At 40.9% G+C, this 16,622-nt stretch overlaps 1 protein-coding gene across 1 annotated transcript in view; it reads left to right on the plus strand.

Moving 5' to 3' along the window:
* Positions 1-16,622, plus strand: part of Sorcs3 (sortilin related VPS10 domain containing receptor 3) — a 621,887-nt gene that overhangs the window by 433,201 nt on the left and 172,064 nt on the right. Inside the window, exon 6 of the mRNA XM_055591687.1 lies at positions 14,248-14,312. Coding sequence (XP_055447662.1) covers positions 14,248-14,312 — 65 coding nt within the window. The remainder of the gene's footprint in view (positions 1-14,247; positions 14,313-16,622) is intronic.

A 16,622-nucleotide genomic window follows, 5' to 3' on the forward strand; every position in this document is an offset into this window, starting at 1 on the left:
GATAATCAAGGCATATAAAAAGACTCCATCTCAATAAAATAACACAAAAAGTAAATAAAATGAAATGAAGGTGACATGATATAGTCAGGGCCAAGAACTGAAAATCTTTGGGGAAGATCAGAATGACTCGTGGCCAAAATATGTTTGGTACTGCTTAGGCTACGATGGAGCCATTTGTTACCTAGTTTTATTCCTACAACAATGCTGTGCCATAACCACTGCTGCTGTTCTCTCTTCAGCAGTGAGAGGTCGGGGTACAAGAAGCTTACCCAGCTATGCGTGGTGTGTCTGGGATTTTAATCCAGCTCTCTCTGAGTATAGCAGCCATGGCTTTTGCACTGTTGTCTTCCACTTCCTCCTATCTGTTTGTACTGCAGCTGAACATGTGGTAGGATGAAGAGGCAGCAGGAGGGAACCGGTGAGGGCTGGCTCACAAAGCACGGTTGGGCCTCCTCAACTGAGCAGGGTTGACTTGCAGCATGAGCCTTCTGCAGATTCTGTATCTGAGTTCATAGGCAATGACTGCTTCCAGGCCTAGGCAAATACTTTATTCATGTATTCTCTGCTTAAAGAACGAAGGCGAAAAGACAGTCACTGAATAGAACGTGCTCAGTGCGTACAGCTGGTTAACAGTGGCGCCCTGCACATTTCCTCCCAAGTTGCTTTAGCTTGTTACTGAAGGAACTCTCTTTATTCTTTCAGTTATTAGTCTTTGGGTTCCATTGGTTAGTGGACTAGGTGGTTCTATGGGATTCTGGTAGTTGGTTGTGGAGCCTAATTAAACAGCAAGGGCAAACCTATTTGGGTCCTGGGCATGAGTATGCGACCACTCAACAGAAAAATCACAGCGATGACTACTGAGTTGGGATGTAAATGGAGTTTGTTATGGAGGAAAGTATCATAAAACAATAAATTTTGTCACAGTGATTCCAGTGTTTCTAAAATCAATTGTTTGTGACCACAAAGAGCAATGTAGGTTTGTTTTCTTTCCCTCAAAGTCTTGTATTTTCTGGGTAGAATGTAAACCGGGAGTGTACCTCTGAGCGGCTGTGAAGTCAAGGGGAGTGGCAGAAGTTAAATTGTCATCATCTAAATCCTTCCTATTCTTTTTATGCCCTGCAGAATGCTGAGCAAGTAACTTAGTCTCTCCGTTAAAGCAGACCTCTGTTTCTTTGTTTCCAGTCTGTGGGCTGGTGACACATGCTTTGAATGTTCTTTCTTAGTGTCAGAGGATTCAAGGAAAATAAGGTGCTGGCACTGAGTGGCTGCTTGATGCTTTCCTCTGTCCTCCTTTTTCTCACAAAGACTGACCATCTACAGATGTACCTTAGGGTGAGCTAGGAAGCTAAGTGTGTCTGGTCTGGATTTGAATCAGGAGCTGTCATTTAGTAGTGATGGAAACATAGACAAGTCACTTTTTTGTTTGTTTTGGCCTTCAGCCCCTTGTTAAAAAGAACACAGAACTGTATATCCCTTCTCAGAATTTTGAATCTTTGTCTGAAAATAGAACTGACTGCCAGGGTTGTTACCAAAAAGCAGTGTTATCAAGGTGGGCAAACAAACTCCTTCATTTAATATAGAGTGGAAGAGGTATTTAAATAATTAAATCAGTTATAATAGGGAATAAACAAGAAGACTGACTCAGGCATCATTTGATCATAAGATGACTCATATGATAGCAAATACCATTTTATGATCACGGAGTATGCAGCAGGGGTTCTGTCCTCTTTAAGGGGTTCCATGTGGTTACAACCTCTGCTCCTTCATACCTCTGTCTGTTGTTTTCTGGACACATTTCTACAAGTGGAGTCATGGGTCAGATGGTTTCTTTCTAACCAGGCCAAGTCTAAACCTGAGAGATCTGTAAGGAGTTGATCAGTGTAGACGTCAGGCTAGCATGCCTACACCATTATACTGTACCAGAATGCAGGTCCCTAATAGTCCCGAGGCAAAGACTGTGAAATTCTGGTTTTATTCTCTTTAGAGCTGAGATACAATTAAAAATGTTACCACAGTAATTGGCAACATCCATTAACTTGATGAGAATTGCCCAAGGCGACACATTTTCCCCCTTTTGCACATTATTAGTCTATAAATACACCTGGTTCTTTGCTCTTTCTTCTGTGGAACTTCCACAAACTGTCCTCCCCACCCTCCTAAGCTGTCTCCTTCATGCCCTTTGCCTTTTTAATTAACTCTCGGAGTACTTCCCCAACTTCCAGCTGGTACCACATAATCTTGCATCTAATTACATGTGGCCTTGTGGTTTATCTGAGAGTCAACCTCAAAAACTCAGCCCTGGGGGTGATGGAGTTAGTCCAGAGAGCCTGGCATGAGTTTCAGCAGTGTTAACCTGCTGAAGGATCTGCAGGAACTCAGCTACCTGCATAGACACATCTGTGCAGTGGGAACAACAGTGTCTGTCAAAACTAGACAATGGTGGAGCTGTGATATGCAAACAACTGAGTGCTGATGTTTCCTGTCAGCAGCTACGTCATCTGCCCAGGTCCTGTTGGACACCTCCTGGTTCTCGATGAGGTGATGGGGACATACTCTTCAGGCGATGAGTGAGACCTCCATTCCTTGCCAACAGGAAGTTCCTTTTATCCCTAATACATTCAATTGATGAAGGCAAGGATGAGGCAAGAACGGAAGAATCCACACCAATTAGACATAAAGACTGGCAGTACAAAGGCTGGGATGCTCAAAGCCCATTTCTCCTGAGCCGTGAAGTTACAGACATCAGAGTCCAGATGGGGAAGGGATCCCTGGACACTTCCAACCTCTGCTTTGTGGCTTTAGGTCACTTCTGAAGAGCCAAGTGTTTGTGGCAACCCAACAGCATTGTATCCCAGATGTTGTAGCACATGTCAAAAATTTCAAGTGATATCTGCATCTCCACCCCCCCCCACCACACACACACACACTTAGTGCCATTTTCTATACCAGTGTGAGCTTCTAGACATCTGGGACTTACTCTGACTCATCTGTCCTTGGTTGACTCTTCTGTCCCTGGTTTTCTTTTGACATTGCACACATGTGTAGGTACCCAATAGCTGAATATTAGAGGGACTGTTTGTTCAGGTGGTGTGGTCTGTCTTGAAGAGATGCAGGATTATGGTGATGATGGTCTCCATCCAATTCAGACATCACTGTCAATACAAATGTCTCCTTGGTCTTGTATGGAAATGTTCAGGTCATTTCAGTGGATACTGACTTAGTCCTGTGTTTGTGTCCTTGCTCTTTGGTTCACCACCATATAAGTGGTCATGAGCAGTGACTAAATATTGGGCATGAGGGGCTACTTGGTGAATGATGCCATGACAATAGCTCCCCAAGTTATTGTGGGTACATACACTAAGTATGCATGGTTTCCCGTACATGTCTATGTATGGTCATGCACTTAGAATTTGCTATCTACACACACACACACACACACACACACACACACACACACACACACACGCCATTCTGTGTTTGGTGGGAGCCTGGGTTTTGTCAGGTACTCTTACTCTGGGCAGAAAAGGGTGAACTGTGAATCATAGGGTCAAAGGAGCTCAGAGCTCGGAAACCCAAGCCATGCAACAGAGGCCCAGCCTGGGCAAGTCAGTGGCTGCTTCCTGAGCAGCTAGTAATGCAGGCTTGCTTGGAGTTTCAGAGCTCCAAAAATGAGAAAGGCAGAAGTGGGAGTCTGGTTTCAGACAAAAGGTCCTTCAGGAACAGCTGGATGCTTGTTCCTGCAGAAGGGCACTGCAGTGGTTGGAGGAGCACTAGAAAGATGGCAGCAGTGATCTGCAATGACATGCTGGTGAGTGGCAGAAGCGCGCAGCTGGCCAGCAAGGAGCCGGTGCCTGGACAGGAATCTAGCCCCAGGGGCCTAGCGATGAATTTTTCAGGGATAAGGCAACCTGTCCTTCCTCAAAATGAATGATGAATTTCAGATGGCTGTGGTGAAACAAATGATGCTGGCCCATTCATTTTATGTGAACTTGCAAACCTTGGGCAGTAGGAGAGCTTTTGAGGGTGAGTGTGCTGGGTCTGACGGGGTTAGTAGATCCAGGGATACTTCCTTTACATGCAATAGCACAGCCCTATCATAAGAAGGGGAAAGCAGTACTTAATTACCCTATGGGCGGGGAAGAAATCCAGGTCATTGATTGAAAGTCACGACAGCAAGGCAACTCATTAGCATAGAGTCAGTGTTCCCAGAAATCCCCAGGTACACACTGAAAGGGTTTCTTATCAGGAAAGGGTTGGGTTTGTAATCTCCTTGAGGGCTATGGGACAGTCCTTAGAATATCTGGGTTACCCCTCATCAAGTGGAGAGGGAATCCAGCTGAGAGCTCATAAGCTATCCGGAAATGCCATACTTTGACCTTAACAGGAGGGTCCCACACATATCTATAGTAAAAATAAGTAAGTAAGTAAGTAAGTAAGTAAATAAATAAATAAATAAATAAATAAATAAATAAAATATTTAAAGTAAATAAAAATATATTTTCCAGAATTTCTGGTACAGTGACTGCAGTTTCTCCAAAATCTTTCTTATTCTTTTTCTGGAATGACTTTTTGTGTTTTCTTCCCAGATACCCTTTCTTTCTAGCATGCCATTTCCAACATACACCTTGGATCATATTACCCCTGTGTTTTTCCTAATCCCAAATCTCTGTTCTATCTCACACCCTTCCTGATCTGTTTTTCTCTCCTAGCATGCTCCTAATATGTCACTCCATAAACATTTTATAAAGAAACAAGACTGTTTCTTAAGAGATAGATCATTAAATTGGAGCAAGGATGCTCTGAAGGCTATAAACAAAGATTCTGCCTGTTCTCTGCTAAATTCAGGGAATATTGCAATGGTTTTCTCCTGTGTAATTGAAAGTGGTCTGTTTAACGGATGAAAGGGTCCTATACGAGCCACAGGTCTTTGTAGGTTGTTTTGTTTAGCACAGCTTTACTGGGAAACATGGAACTGCTCGCAGGAGTTACTTAGATTGTAACCACCTTATGTGTGAACAGACATGTCATCTGGGCCATGCTAAGTGCTCACATGTAGTAAGTCTTCAGTTAAAGTCTTGCTTTCTGGATTCCTAATAGCAACGTTTTTCAGTACTACACATGCAAGTTCTCCTTGACTTGTCACTGCATAGCCTGATTCCTGAGATCCCACGGACCAAAACTCAGTTTTTAACACTAGGCAGTATATATCATGGCCCTGGTTCTGGTTTACTGAGGTTCAGCTGTGTTGAGCTCACTTGTCCTTGAAAGTGGCCTCTTAATGTGTGTGATCTGTTCTGAATGTACTTGCACTTGAAAAGATGTTAGATTAAAATTATTAGATCATGATTATTTTTTCCTAAATGCTTTCCTAGTAGGATTAACATATTTTTAACTCAGTATAAACCTTTGTATTTTTACGAACCTTAGACAAAAGGTTCATAAAAATACTTAGCCTATTATATGAGGTTTATATGACATATAAGATGATCATTTATTTAATCTCTTTTATGAAAAATTTAATTATTTAATTTTTTTTCTTAAAGGTGTGTATTGGATGTTGAAAGCATTCCCCTTCACATTCTCTTACTCTCTCTTTTTTTTTCTTTTCAGTCTCCTTTGTTGCTGGATAATTGTAGTTATATTTTCATTTACTACACACACACACACACATTATTGATTGATTGATTTTGAACTACTAAATGAAATCCAGCAAATGAGAGATAGCATTATTTTTCTTTTTTTCCAAGATTCTCTGGATTTTTGCTTAGCATTTGGCTCTGGTTACATTCATTTTCCCATAGACCATAGAACTTCATGGCTAAACAACTCCACATTTTTCTCATCCATTCTTCTGTTGTTAACCAACTAAATTGGTTTCATAACTTTGCTGTTGTGATATGATGTGTAATCATATCTGTTAAAACATTCAAAGTCCCTATCATTCAGAAAACTATATTGAAATTGCATCTTACTTCTGTCAGAAATAAGAAACAAACTAGTCTAACATCTACAGATATCTGTATGGAAGTTTCTCAAAAAACAAACAAAAAGTGGATCTAACATATAATCCAGATCTGTCAGTCTTGGGCATTTACTCAAATGCCCAGTCAATAATCAGATTTTAATTCTAACTTAGTATATTGCATAGACTAATGAGCCGCAGCCTATCATTTGGGAAATACAGATGTGCTGGCACACTGTGACCACTAGCTGGAAGGCTGAGGGAGCAAAAGAGCTGCCCAAGAGTCATGGAAAGGCCTTGCAACACACTGAGAAACTTCATAGGATATATGTTGTTAATGCATCTATAGCAAGAAGGAGAGGAGAGACTTCACAGTATGGAATGGGGGACTGGGGAGAGAAAGAATATGAATGAATTAGTATCCAAGATAAGAAATGCAGTTACAAACCCAGGAAAACCCTATTTCTGAAATACAGGAAAATATAAAGTGTTTTCCTTCCCTCCTGCTTCTATATTTTCCAAACTTAAAATTTTCAAGACAAATTGCTCTAAGTGTCAAGCACATTGTTGTGGTCTGCCAGTCCCAAAGTCTACAGAGATAATCTGTTTGCTGCAGGCTGGGAAAGGTTCTAGCCTAGCAAGTGCATGTGGGGTCAAGACCTAAAACTCTGTTACTCTAGAACAAACAAAAGACTGATCAAGGCAGGGAACCAGTTGTGACCCCAGAGTGGCTGCTAGAGGAGCCACGTTCATTTCAGCTGCAGGAAACTCCTGAGGTGTTGTTGTCCAGACATTTTCCCAGCATGATCACATTTGTCAAGCAAATCACAGATGAGTATGTTTCACAGATCCGATTTTGCTTTGAGGATAAATGGTGGGAGGTGAAAGAGGGGGAGGAAGCAGCATATTGATATAAAACGAAGGCTTTATGCACTTAATTGTTTAGAGATTAATTAAAGGAATGTAATCTGTTGTGTCACAGAGTTATTTTCAACATTTATTTTAAATACATTGCTAGGCTGTTGTTATTCATGTATATTCATCTAGTCGAGTAGATATTTAATAAATGCTGTGTAAGAGATGGTGCTGTGCTCTAGTGAAAAACGTAATTTAATCAGATGTAGAAGCTGTCATTAAGAAGAGAATAAGGAAGGAGAAAAACATGAGGCATATCTAAGTGACAGTAGAGTAAGATTGTGCTTGCAGCAAGGCTCCTTCTGTTTCTCACGTGTTATCAATGGACGAGTAGTTGAACTTCTGAAGATATCCATTGCCATCTTAAAAAAAAAAGAAAAAAATACTGCTTTGTTGATCTCGAAGTTTGATTAAGATTGTGATAATATATTTTGAAGTGTATAAGTCAAGGCCCATTAATCTATGAATTACAATTGTTGTGACACAAGCACTTTCATATTAAGCGCTGTACAGAGGAAAGTGTTAACATATGCCTCCCTCTTCTGAGTATTTTCCATACTTATTTTACATAAATGGATTATTTTTTATTTGTGTGTGGCCGTGGGGTTCCTCAGTGTGTGTCAGAGCATGTCCCGGTATTCTGCACATATGTGTAGCCTGTGGAGACAAGAGATCAACGTTGGGTCAGTTCTCATGAGAAGCTCACAGTGTTTGTCTCTTCCTGTTTGTTTGGGTTTGGAGACAGGATTAGAATAGGCTGCCCAGTGAGCCCCAGCGATCTGCCTGCTCCTCCCTTCCCATCACTGGGATTACAAGCATGTCAGCACATCCGGATTTTTACATGGATTCTGGGGATCAAACATGCCTAAGTGGGTGGTAGGCATTTTAACCAATGGACTGTCTCCCCATCTTTATAATAATAGCAACAATAACATTAATATCAGTATAGTAATATCGACAATATTAATAATAATCATTATTATTGTTACCTCTCCATTGTTTAATAAAAGAGTTGAGGCATGGAGAAGAGAAAACGTAGTGTCTGTGATCCCACAGTAACCTGAGCCTGGGTTGATAGCAGGATGGATGCGCTTTTATCTGCATCACTGATACATGCAAGGGAGAGGTCTATACAAACGGGGGGGATTCTCGTCTTTGAACACCTCAGTCTCCAGCTCTTGTATCATCTGAGTTCAGTGCTCCTAAAAATGTGAGTCCTCGCTCTCATCATTACATTATCTATGGACTTCCTAAGAATGAAATTTTTGGGGCCCTATCTCGACCTGTTGGGTGATAAATGCTAAGGATATATCTAGGCTTCCCTGTTTTAATGCTCAGAACACTGTGCATTCTATTGCTACAGTTGCATGAGAATCAGTAACGGAAGTCTATTGTAACAGTTTAACTAAACCAGAATCCCCAAGGTAGGGCCAGTGCTTTTGTGTTTAACTTTTTTTTTACACAGTTCCCCCAAGAAATTCTAATAAAAGGTCATTTCAAAGAACTTCCATGAGAGGTAGGCATTGAGCTAAACATAAAAGCAACTATGGAGTGTATAGTACAATTTATATTCCACGTACAGAGCCTGGTGGAGGAATCTGTGGTGTGTATTTGAGAGATGAATTCAGGCCTGAGAGGTAACAACTCTCTAGTAATATACATTACAAAATAAGAAATAGTTTCAAATGCTTGATCACAAAGCAAAAATGGGGGGCTAACGGAATGAGCTTACACTTATGATAATTAACTTAATTTAAATAATTGTACATTCTGCACATATACCAAAACACTATATTGACCTTTATTCACATATGCAATTAAAATTTATCAGTTAAGATATTATTCATCGAAGATTTTGTAATTTAACTGTCTAGCTGATCAGTAAGTGGAGCATGAGTAGTCTGACCTTCTCTACCAATATTTTTGGTTTCGTTTCTTTCTCCCAATGATCAGTTTTACTATTCCTAGGGTAATTTATGCCCTGGAATTTATACCCTCTCAGACAGAAAAATAGCCTAGGCTCTTGGCCCTGCCACTCCTTGCTGATGGCCAAGTTTGCTATGAAGAGGCTGGGACTGGAGTTCCAAATTGGATTCTAGGGCCACTTGACACAAACTCACTGTGACTCTGGATGTTTGCAAAGGCTGCTTTGTGATTGTGCAATGAAGGGGCTGGATTAGACAGAGATGTTCCAAAGGTGACTGTGTCCAGCTCTCCCGGGATCTGTCCTGTGGAGGTGAGCTGTCATGGATCCTGAGATATTCCTATCTGCCCTACTTATGTGAGAGGACATGAAGATTGTTCCCACAGAAGGTGTTGTTGCTAAAAATAAGCTGGCAGGAGCATGGTCTCCTTGCCTGTCTTCTCTCAGGCCAGTCTGAGTGTAGGCTCTAGGGCTGAGTTCGGTATCGTCCCTGGAGGTTTGTCTGTGGCTCTCCAGTTTCTTTTCTTCCTGTGTCCTTGGTCTTTTCTCATGACTTGAAAAGACTTCTAATTTGGGAGAATAATCACCATCCTTTCCTTCACATGATCTTCAGTCCTTGGGCTCATCAGTTGTTGTCAGCTTAATGACAAATACCTCAAAAAGGAAACTGCTTCACACATTGTATAGCTCTGTCTAGGCTTTTGTTTTGCTTTAATCTTCCCTTTCTTAGAGTAAAGTGAGTGATACAAGGCAGATAAATCCCTGGAGCATGGGAGAGCAAGAGCTAGTTTTGGACATATGATGATTTTGTTTAGAAACTAAAGAACATTTAAGGCAAGGTCTTATGAAGGTTGTCTGACTTAAACTGTTTTAATTGGTCATTCAACAAATGTTTACTGATGATTTTCTCTATGACAAACACTGTGAGTGAATACATTCATAGATTTTTCAGTAGTAAACTCTGAGGTCAATGATCATGTCTGATAGAGATAGAAAGATTATTTCAACCTATCAAAATGATCTTTTAACCCAAAGAGAACAATATTATTTTATTATAAAATTTCTCATTAAAAGTCATTTTCCAAAGATTTATGATCAGATGAGCAATCTAAACAGGAAGTAGCTGCCTCAACCAAACACCTTTGATAAAGGGACTTCTCCTGTCTGCTGCCTAGGAGACGGTCATTATTAGGCAGTCAACAAATGTAGGACTGAGAAAAGAGGAGAAAAAGAGAGCAGGCCATAGGTCAGGTTAGCCTATCTTGCTCATCTCATAAATAGAAATAGTAACATAGAGTACTTCCCATGGAGCATCCAACTTCAAGGGTTTACTGCTTAGCCAGTGTATTCTCCATAACTCTATGAAGGGTTGGAATCCTTTTACTTCATAGCACATACATGCATAATCTTCTAGGGAGGTCACAACAAAGGGAACAGTCCTTCTTGATGAAGACTGATGAGGGCTGCTCAAAAACTTTTTTTTTTTTATCTAGTTGGAAATGTTATATTCTAGGAGGGCCCTGTAGCAGAAGAATTTATGGTTGACAAATGAATGAACTCTTGATAAAGGGTTTTTAAAAACAGATTATATATGAATGTAATATCCTAATTCTATTTTGTTCCATGGAATTTTGTTTAAAGTATCTTAATTAAAACCAGAAATATAGCATAGTTAAGTACAGTTATTATTGATGACTTGTGTATAGTATGATATGAATGTGTTCTGGCACAGTTTTACTTTACCACCTTATGCTTTGTAGAGATGTGCCAAGAGCGTTCTTCCATGTAGTTTCAGTGAGATGCTTATTTAGCTCTTTGCCCTGTTGTAGACACTCAGAGTATGGTTTCATGTGGATCAGTTTGTAAAGGACTCTGCATTTGGACTTCACTTCTCCTGTGATGAAGGCTTGGTTGGCAGCAGATGTGCAGTTAATGGGTGATTAACAAATTGATAGCTGGATGGACTATTAGGATGTGGATCCTAGTGGGCAAAAGTTCACCTGGAACAAGCCTTGGGCTTGTTTCTTGTCTTCAGAAGCTTTCTCTCTGTCTCTGCTTCCCAGCTATATGAACTAAGAACTTCTCTGCTGTGTTCCTTCCACCCTGATGCTGTCATGTAGGCTTATAGCAATGGAGCAGCTAACAACAGATTACATCTTCCTTTAAGCTGTTGTCATGTGACAAAAGCTGACAAAGACAGACTGTTAATTTTCCTGTGGTCTGTTCTATTCAGGATATTGGCCTGGGCCTGGTGGCATCCACATCCTAAAGTTAGTCCCAGAAGGTGAAGGAATTTATGTGCTGGAGGTGGAGGAAACCCTAGGGTCACTTATTCACCTGGTTGGCATATCTGAGTGGGCATGCTTCTTCATCCATCTTACAGCATCCCTGAAGCTCCTCTCACCCATGGAAGACCTCCCTATCCTCCCAGACATCAAAGAGTCAAGACAATTTACAACTATGCTTTCCAACAACTCTTTACCTTTCACTCAAAAATCTCTACTCAGTATTCCTCTATCATTTGCATTGGCTTACTTGCTCTTTTTTATTATATCACTCCTTTCTTATGGAATATCACCAATATGAGTGACACCTAGTCTGAGTAGTCTAGAAACAAATTGTTCAGTGAAAAAAGAGACATGTACAGAATATCCTTACAGTGGTACTTTCTGTAGAATTTACATATTTGGAGCAGGGACATGTTGGATAGAACCTTGACTTTAGGAGAAGTGTCTGAGCTCAAATCCTATTTTCCCTTAGGATAGGTGCAGCAAATTATGGGAGAAGTTAAGCCCTGGCTCAAAGCCATCTGCCTGGCCTAAGCCCTACTCTTGCTGCTTCCTAGCTGAATAACTGGAGGCATGTTGCTTAAGCTCTCAATACCTGATTGTGCCTTCTTTAAAAAGAGGAACAGATTTATTCCCAACAGATAGAGTTGGCATAAGGATTAAATGAGACCAGAATTTCTGTGTGAGATAGTGCCCACCACATGTGTGCTTTCAGTATCTGTGAATTGTTATCATCCAGTGGCTTCAGGCATGTCACTTAATCTCTTATTATCCTTTTTACCACGGAGGAAAGTTAGATGAATGGTACTTTCTTTAAAAACTCATTTCAACGATTAATTAAGATTATGCTTATGACTACCAAGCACAACGCCTGGTATAGACCTTCTCTATACACATTACCATTTGTCTTCATCATCTTGTTCATCTTCCCATGCATTTTGACTCGAGCATCCCTTGCTCTCCCACCTTCCCCACCCCAACATCCCTCATCAGACATGTGGGGTTTTTGTTTGTTGGTTTGTTGTTTGTCTTTTGTTTTGGCTTGTTTTGTTGGCATGTTGTTTACACTGAGTTTCCAGAAGTGGGACTTGGGACTTTAAGGCGAGGGACCTGATTGTCTCTGTTTAGTATAAGTTAATTTTTCCATGAGATGGAGTGTTCCAGAATAACAGTTGTCTACAGGCTGCACAACAGTGTTACTCTTCGCGCTAGAAATGCAGATACAAGGACTTATCTTTGTTGCCTTCTGAGTCAGCGTGGCACAAAATCCAGGCAACAATTAAGTGTGTCAAGCAAAGGCAGTGGCTTTCTATGGGGAGTGATTCTGCTCCCACCAGATGGGTCACCAAATCTAGAATCACTTTTTAGTGGCCATAACTGCAAAGATGCTGCTATATCTAGACGCTAGAAATGCTATAAACAGTCTGCAGCACACAACATGGACCCCACAACAGAGAACTACTCAGTAGGTGCTGACTGTGCTAAGTTGGGAACCTTGAGACTAATGCTGACGTTATGGTGAAAGCGGGCACTGGCATTTTGTGCTGGATTTGGACCTGTGGGTTACAGCTAAGGTTGGGGCAAAGAACCTCATTTAGGGATGTGGGGTTTTCCAGAGTGGTTACATGTGGAAGTCCTTTGGATGCTTTATAAAACCACAGATGTTGTGGTCCACCCTCATTGAGTTGGGCTTCACAGATCTAGGCAGGAAGCCTAAGATACCTCTTAGTTCGTGAGCTCTACTGAGGTGCTCTTATGCTGCCACTTTGTTGAACCACTGAGGCCAGGGAGCTGCTAGAACACAGAAGGAAAGGTTGCAGTGGAGATGAGGCTGTATGAACTTGGAAGGTATGAGGACTTGCCAGGAGGTGAAGGGGCATAGGAATAGAGAGGGAAGAGGCAAGCTGGCCGTGGGGTGGGAAGTGCCCCATAAGGAAAACTCTGGCCATCTTTTAGTTTCTGACCGGGTTCTATGTGATCTGAGATGAGTAAGTTTTCCATGCCTCTGTTTCTCCTCCAGTCAAGTAATGCATAATGATGCCTGATGTACTTATGTTTGAGGTTTTCTGTTAGGGTCAAATGAGATAAATAAAACAACAAATAACATATCAACCGTCATTGGGGATAACAGCCCATTAAAGTAATGCCTCTGTTGTTTTAGCTCTTGGAGGAGAAGTATCTTACAGAAATTAATGCTTTAGCTAAGGGATGGGTGGTCTTCTAAGACATGATTGTTTTATTTTACTCAACAGAAACAGTTTAACTTCGTCTCCTTTATATCATTTGCAACCCTGGTGTCATAAACTAGGAACACTGACAAAGTCCCCTGATTTTTTTCTCACTATGTCTTTAGCCATTCATATACTGTCAGGCATCTAATTTGTCTATATGATAGTAATGTGCCAGAGCGATTGGAAAACACAAGGACTTGTGGCATGCAGACTGAGTTTTGAGTTTTAGGTCTGTTTACTATGTTTTCTACTTCTCTGACTATCTCAGTATCAGCTACCGAATCTGTCCGTTAGTCAATTCTCTTCCCAACTCGCTTTTCTTACATGCTAAAGCCTGCAAAATTAGAAGGCTGGTGTCAAGATGGTTTAAACTTGGGGTCACTGGGCTATGACAGAATGCAGCCACTGGCAACATCAGTGGGCCTGTTCCTAGAAGTGCCATCTGTGATGGTGGCATCCTACAAATCCTGGTGTGAGTGATGGTCTACTGGAGACCTTGATCCTGTGCCCTTCAGTGCACACTGTTTTGTGTATGTCTTGGCACTTGCAGCTGGATTTCTGTGTCCCACACTGGCCTGGATGGCTAGGGTAGGAGAAAGTAGCTCAGGAGTCCCTGAGAAGAATTTGTAAAAGGTGTCTGTACAGACTAATAGCTTACCTGGTTCGAGCTCCTGGCAAGAGCATCTCAGGTTTCTGTGAACATGGTAACCAGGAGAATTTTGTCCCAGCCACCGTATTTTGAGTGCTGGCAGCCAAGAGGCATCGGCTCTTACTTCTGGGGCTGCCAGTGGCTGTACTCTATGAGCCCCCAGCATGCCAGATCAGCCTGTTTAAGAGCATAGATTGTGAATAACAGCCCGAGTGTATGTTGTTCTGCTGTCTACCATACCTGTCCTCACTCAACCCTCTTTTCCCTTTCTTCCCCAGGTCAGTGTCGGGATTGGATAAGGAGGCAGACTTGGTGCACATGGAAGTGAGGACAACAGATGGATGTGAGTGCTGCTGCCAGTCAGACTATGCCCAGAGATCTGCCTGAGGTCTTTCTCTAACCCTGATTTGCATTTTAATGGCTTGGGAAGATGAAAAGCCTCAAGCTCCATTACTGCCATATCCATCCTTATTTCCCAGAGTAGAGGGAGAGTCTTCCAATCCCAAGGGAGACTTTTATTGAAATAAGCCCTCAGGAATGAATTTTCTGGGGATGTGAGTTAGTTTGATGTGTTTTGCTGCCCCTGTTAGTAATTTCCTTAGCATCTTTGATGTAATCTGAACACTGGCCTCCATAGCTCATGGGGCATTTTTATGGTCACATGTTAAAACACAGGGACAACTTGCTTTAACAAATAATCCTTTAATATGGGTGGGCTTTCCAGAAAAAGCAACAGAAATTTGCAGGAATGTTGTTCCTCTATTGGACAGAAATTTACTGATGACCTACTATGTTCCAGGCTTTGTTCTTGACCTTGGAGATACAGTGGCAAGTCTTATGTTATCCATGCAGACAAGATGGTCTGTTCGAGCAATAGAAGGCCAAGAGTTCAAGTATAAAAACCTTTGTTTTTTTTTCTTAATTTATTTGTTCAGAATTTCATATGAGTATACAATGTAAATCATATCTACCTCCCCATTTCGTCTTGAGCAGCTTCAGGATCCCTCTCAACAAATCCCCATCCCAACTTTATGTCCTTTTCTCAATTATTTTTAAAACCCACCACATCAATTTAATGCTGTTCATGCATCCGTGTGTGTGTGGCTATCTACTGGACCATGGGTGATCTGCCAGTGACCATGCCCTTGAAGAGAATGATTCCCTTCCCAAACCATTTATCAACTGCCAGTAACTCCTCAATAAAGAGTGGAGCCTTGTGAACTCCCCAAGTGCACTGTGGAAAAGGAGGCAGAAAAAAATGTAGGAGTTTAAGGAAGGAAAGAGTGCTGTGAGATGCTGTCTTCTATTTGTAACAGTGACAAGGCTGTTTCATGCAGTCACAGGGGCAGTAGTCATATAAACAAGAGCTGAAAAAGATCAAGACAGACAAACCATGACTTCCTGTGTAACTTGTATGGCTGCATGTATCTCATACTAAATTTATGTCAAGCCAATTATTATAAAAATTGTAACTTTGTGGCCCGCGAGATGGTTGAGTGGTTTTGAGCACTGGCTGCTCTTTCAGAAGACCAGTGTTTGATTCCCAACACCCATATCATAGCTTACAACTGTCTGAACCTCCAGTTCCTGGGGATCAAATGTTCTCTTTTTGCATCTATAGCATCCCACACATATGGGTGCACATATATAAATACACATAAAATAAAATAAATTAATCTGAAAAAGCCTTTATAAAAATTATAATACTTAACTTCCCAGAATTTAACATATTTTTAGGGTTATATTTTCGAAGGAAAAATAAAGTCAACTTAGGTAATATTATTTTAGATTATTCACACTTACATGAAAATATTTATATATTATAAAATGTTATTCTAATATATAAAATATTTTATGTTGGAAACAGGTACAAACAATATAATAGAAATACAAGAGAATATAGTCCTGCCTTTGAGTTGAATCCAGGGTTCTATTACTTTCTTTCTGTGAGAACAGGGGAAACGACTCCTAAACTTCCCTGTGTGGCAGTGTTCTCTGAACCAGAATCTTCTGCTTCTGGTTCACCTCAGAGGGCTCTGGTTTGACCAAATAGCAGCAGAATGTCGCAGAAGCCATGCAAAGTACAGAACATGTAAGCATGTCCTGCTTTGACCTGCTGTTTCTCCAGAATATATTAAGAAAAACTGAACGTGCTTTCTGCCTCATTTAGAAATTAGTTGACCTTGGATAGAGTTCTTAGCCTTTCTGTGATACCTCATCTATTGCTTTATATAGTTTAAATCAATTTATTAACAAAGATCTTATTGTTGAGCAAAACTGACAGTAAGGTAGAGTTCAATGCAGCAAACAACCAAATAACAAACCCAGTGATGACACAGATGGCTTCACATCACACTGGGCTCTTCTTCACTGGTAATTACCAAATACAAGCCAGAAGGGGGTGTTGTAGGGACACTCTGGTAAGTCAAACTGGACATTGTCAAACATTTTAACTTTTTTAACATTCCTGAAATTTCTAAAATTGAACCTTGTACTTCACATTTCACCATCTCATGTTCTCATGCTGTTGTTGAACTTCATTATCCAATAACTGTTAAAGTCATTGTGAAGCCCAACAGCACTTTATTTTTAAGCTCAAGGACAATTTTAGAGTTTAAAAGTAGAACTCCTGGGGCAGGCAAGCTATAGAGCC

Source organism: Psammomys obesus, unplaced genomic scaffold, assembly GCF_907164565.1.
Source record: "Psammomys obesus unplaced genomic scaffold, mPsaObe1.curated_primary_1811, whole genome shotgun sequence".
Classification (NCBI taxonomy): Eukaryota; Metazoa; Chordata; class Mammalia; order Rodentia; family Muridae; genus Psammomys; species Psammomys obesus.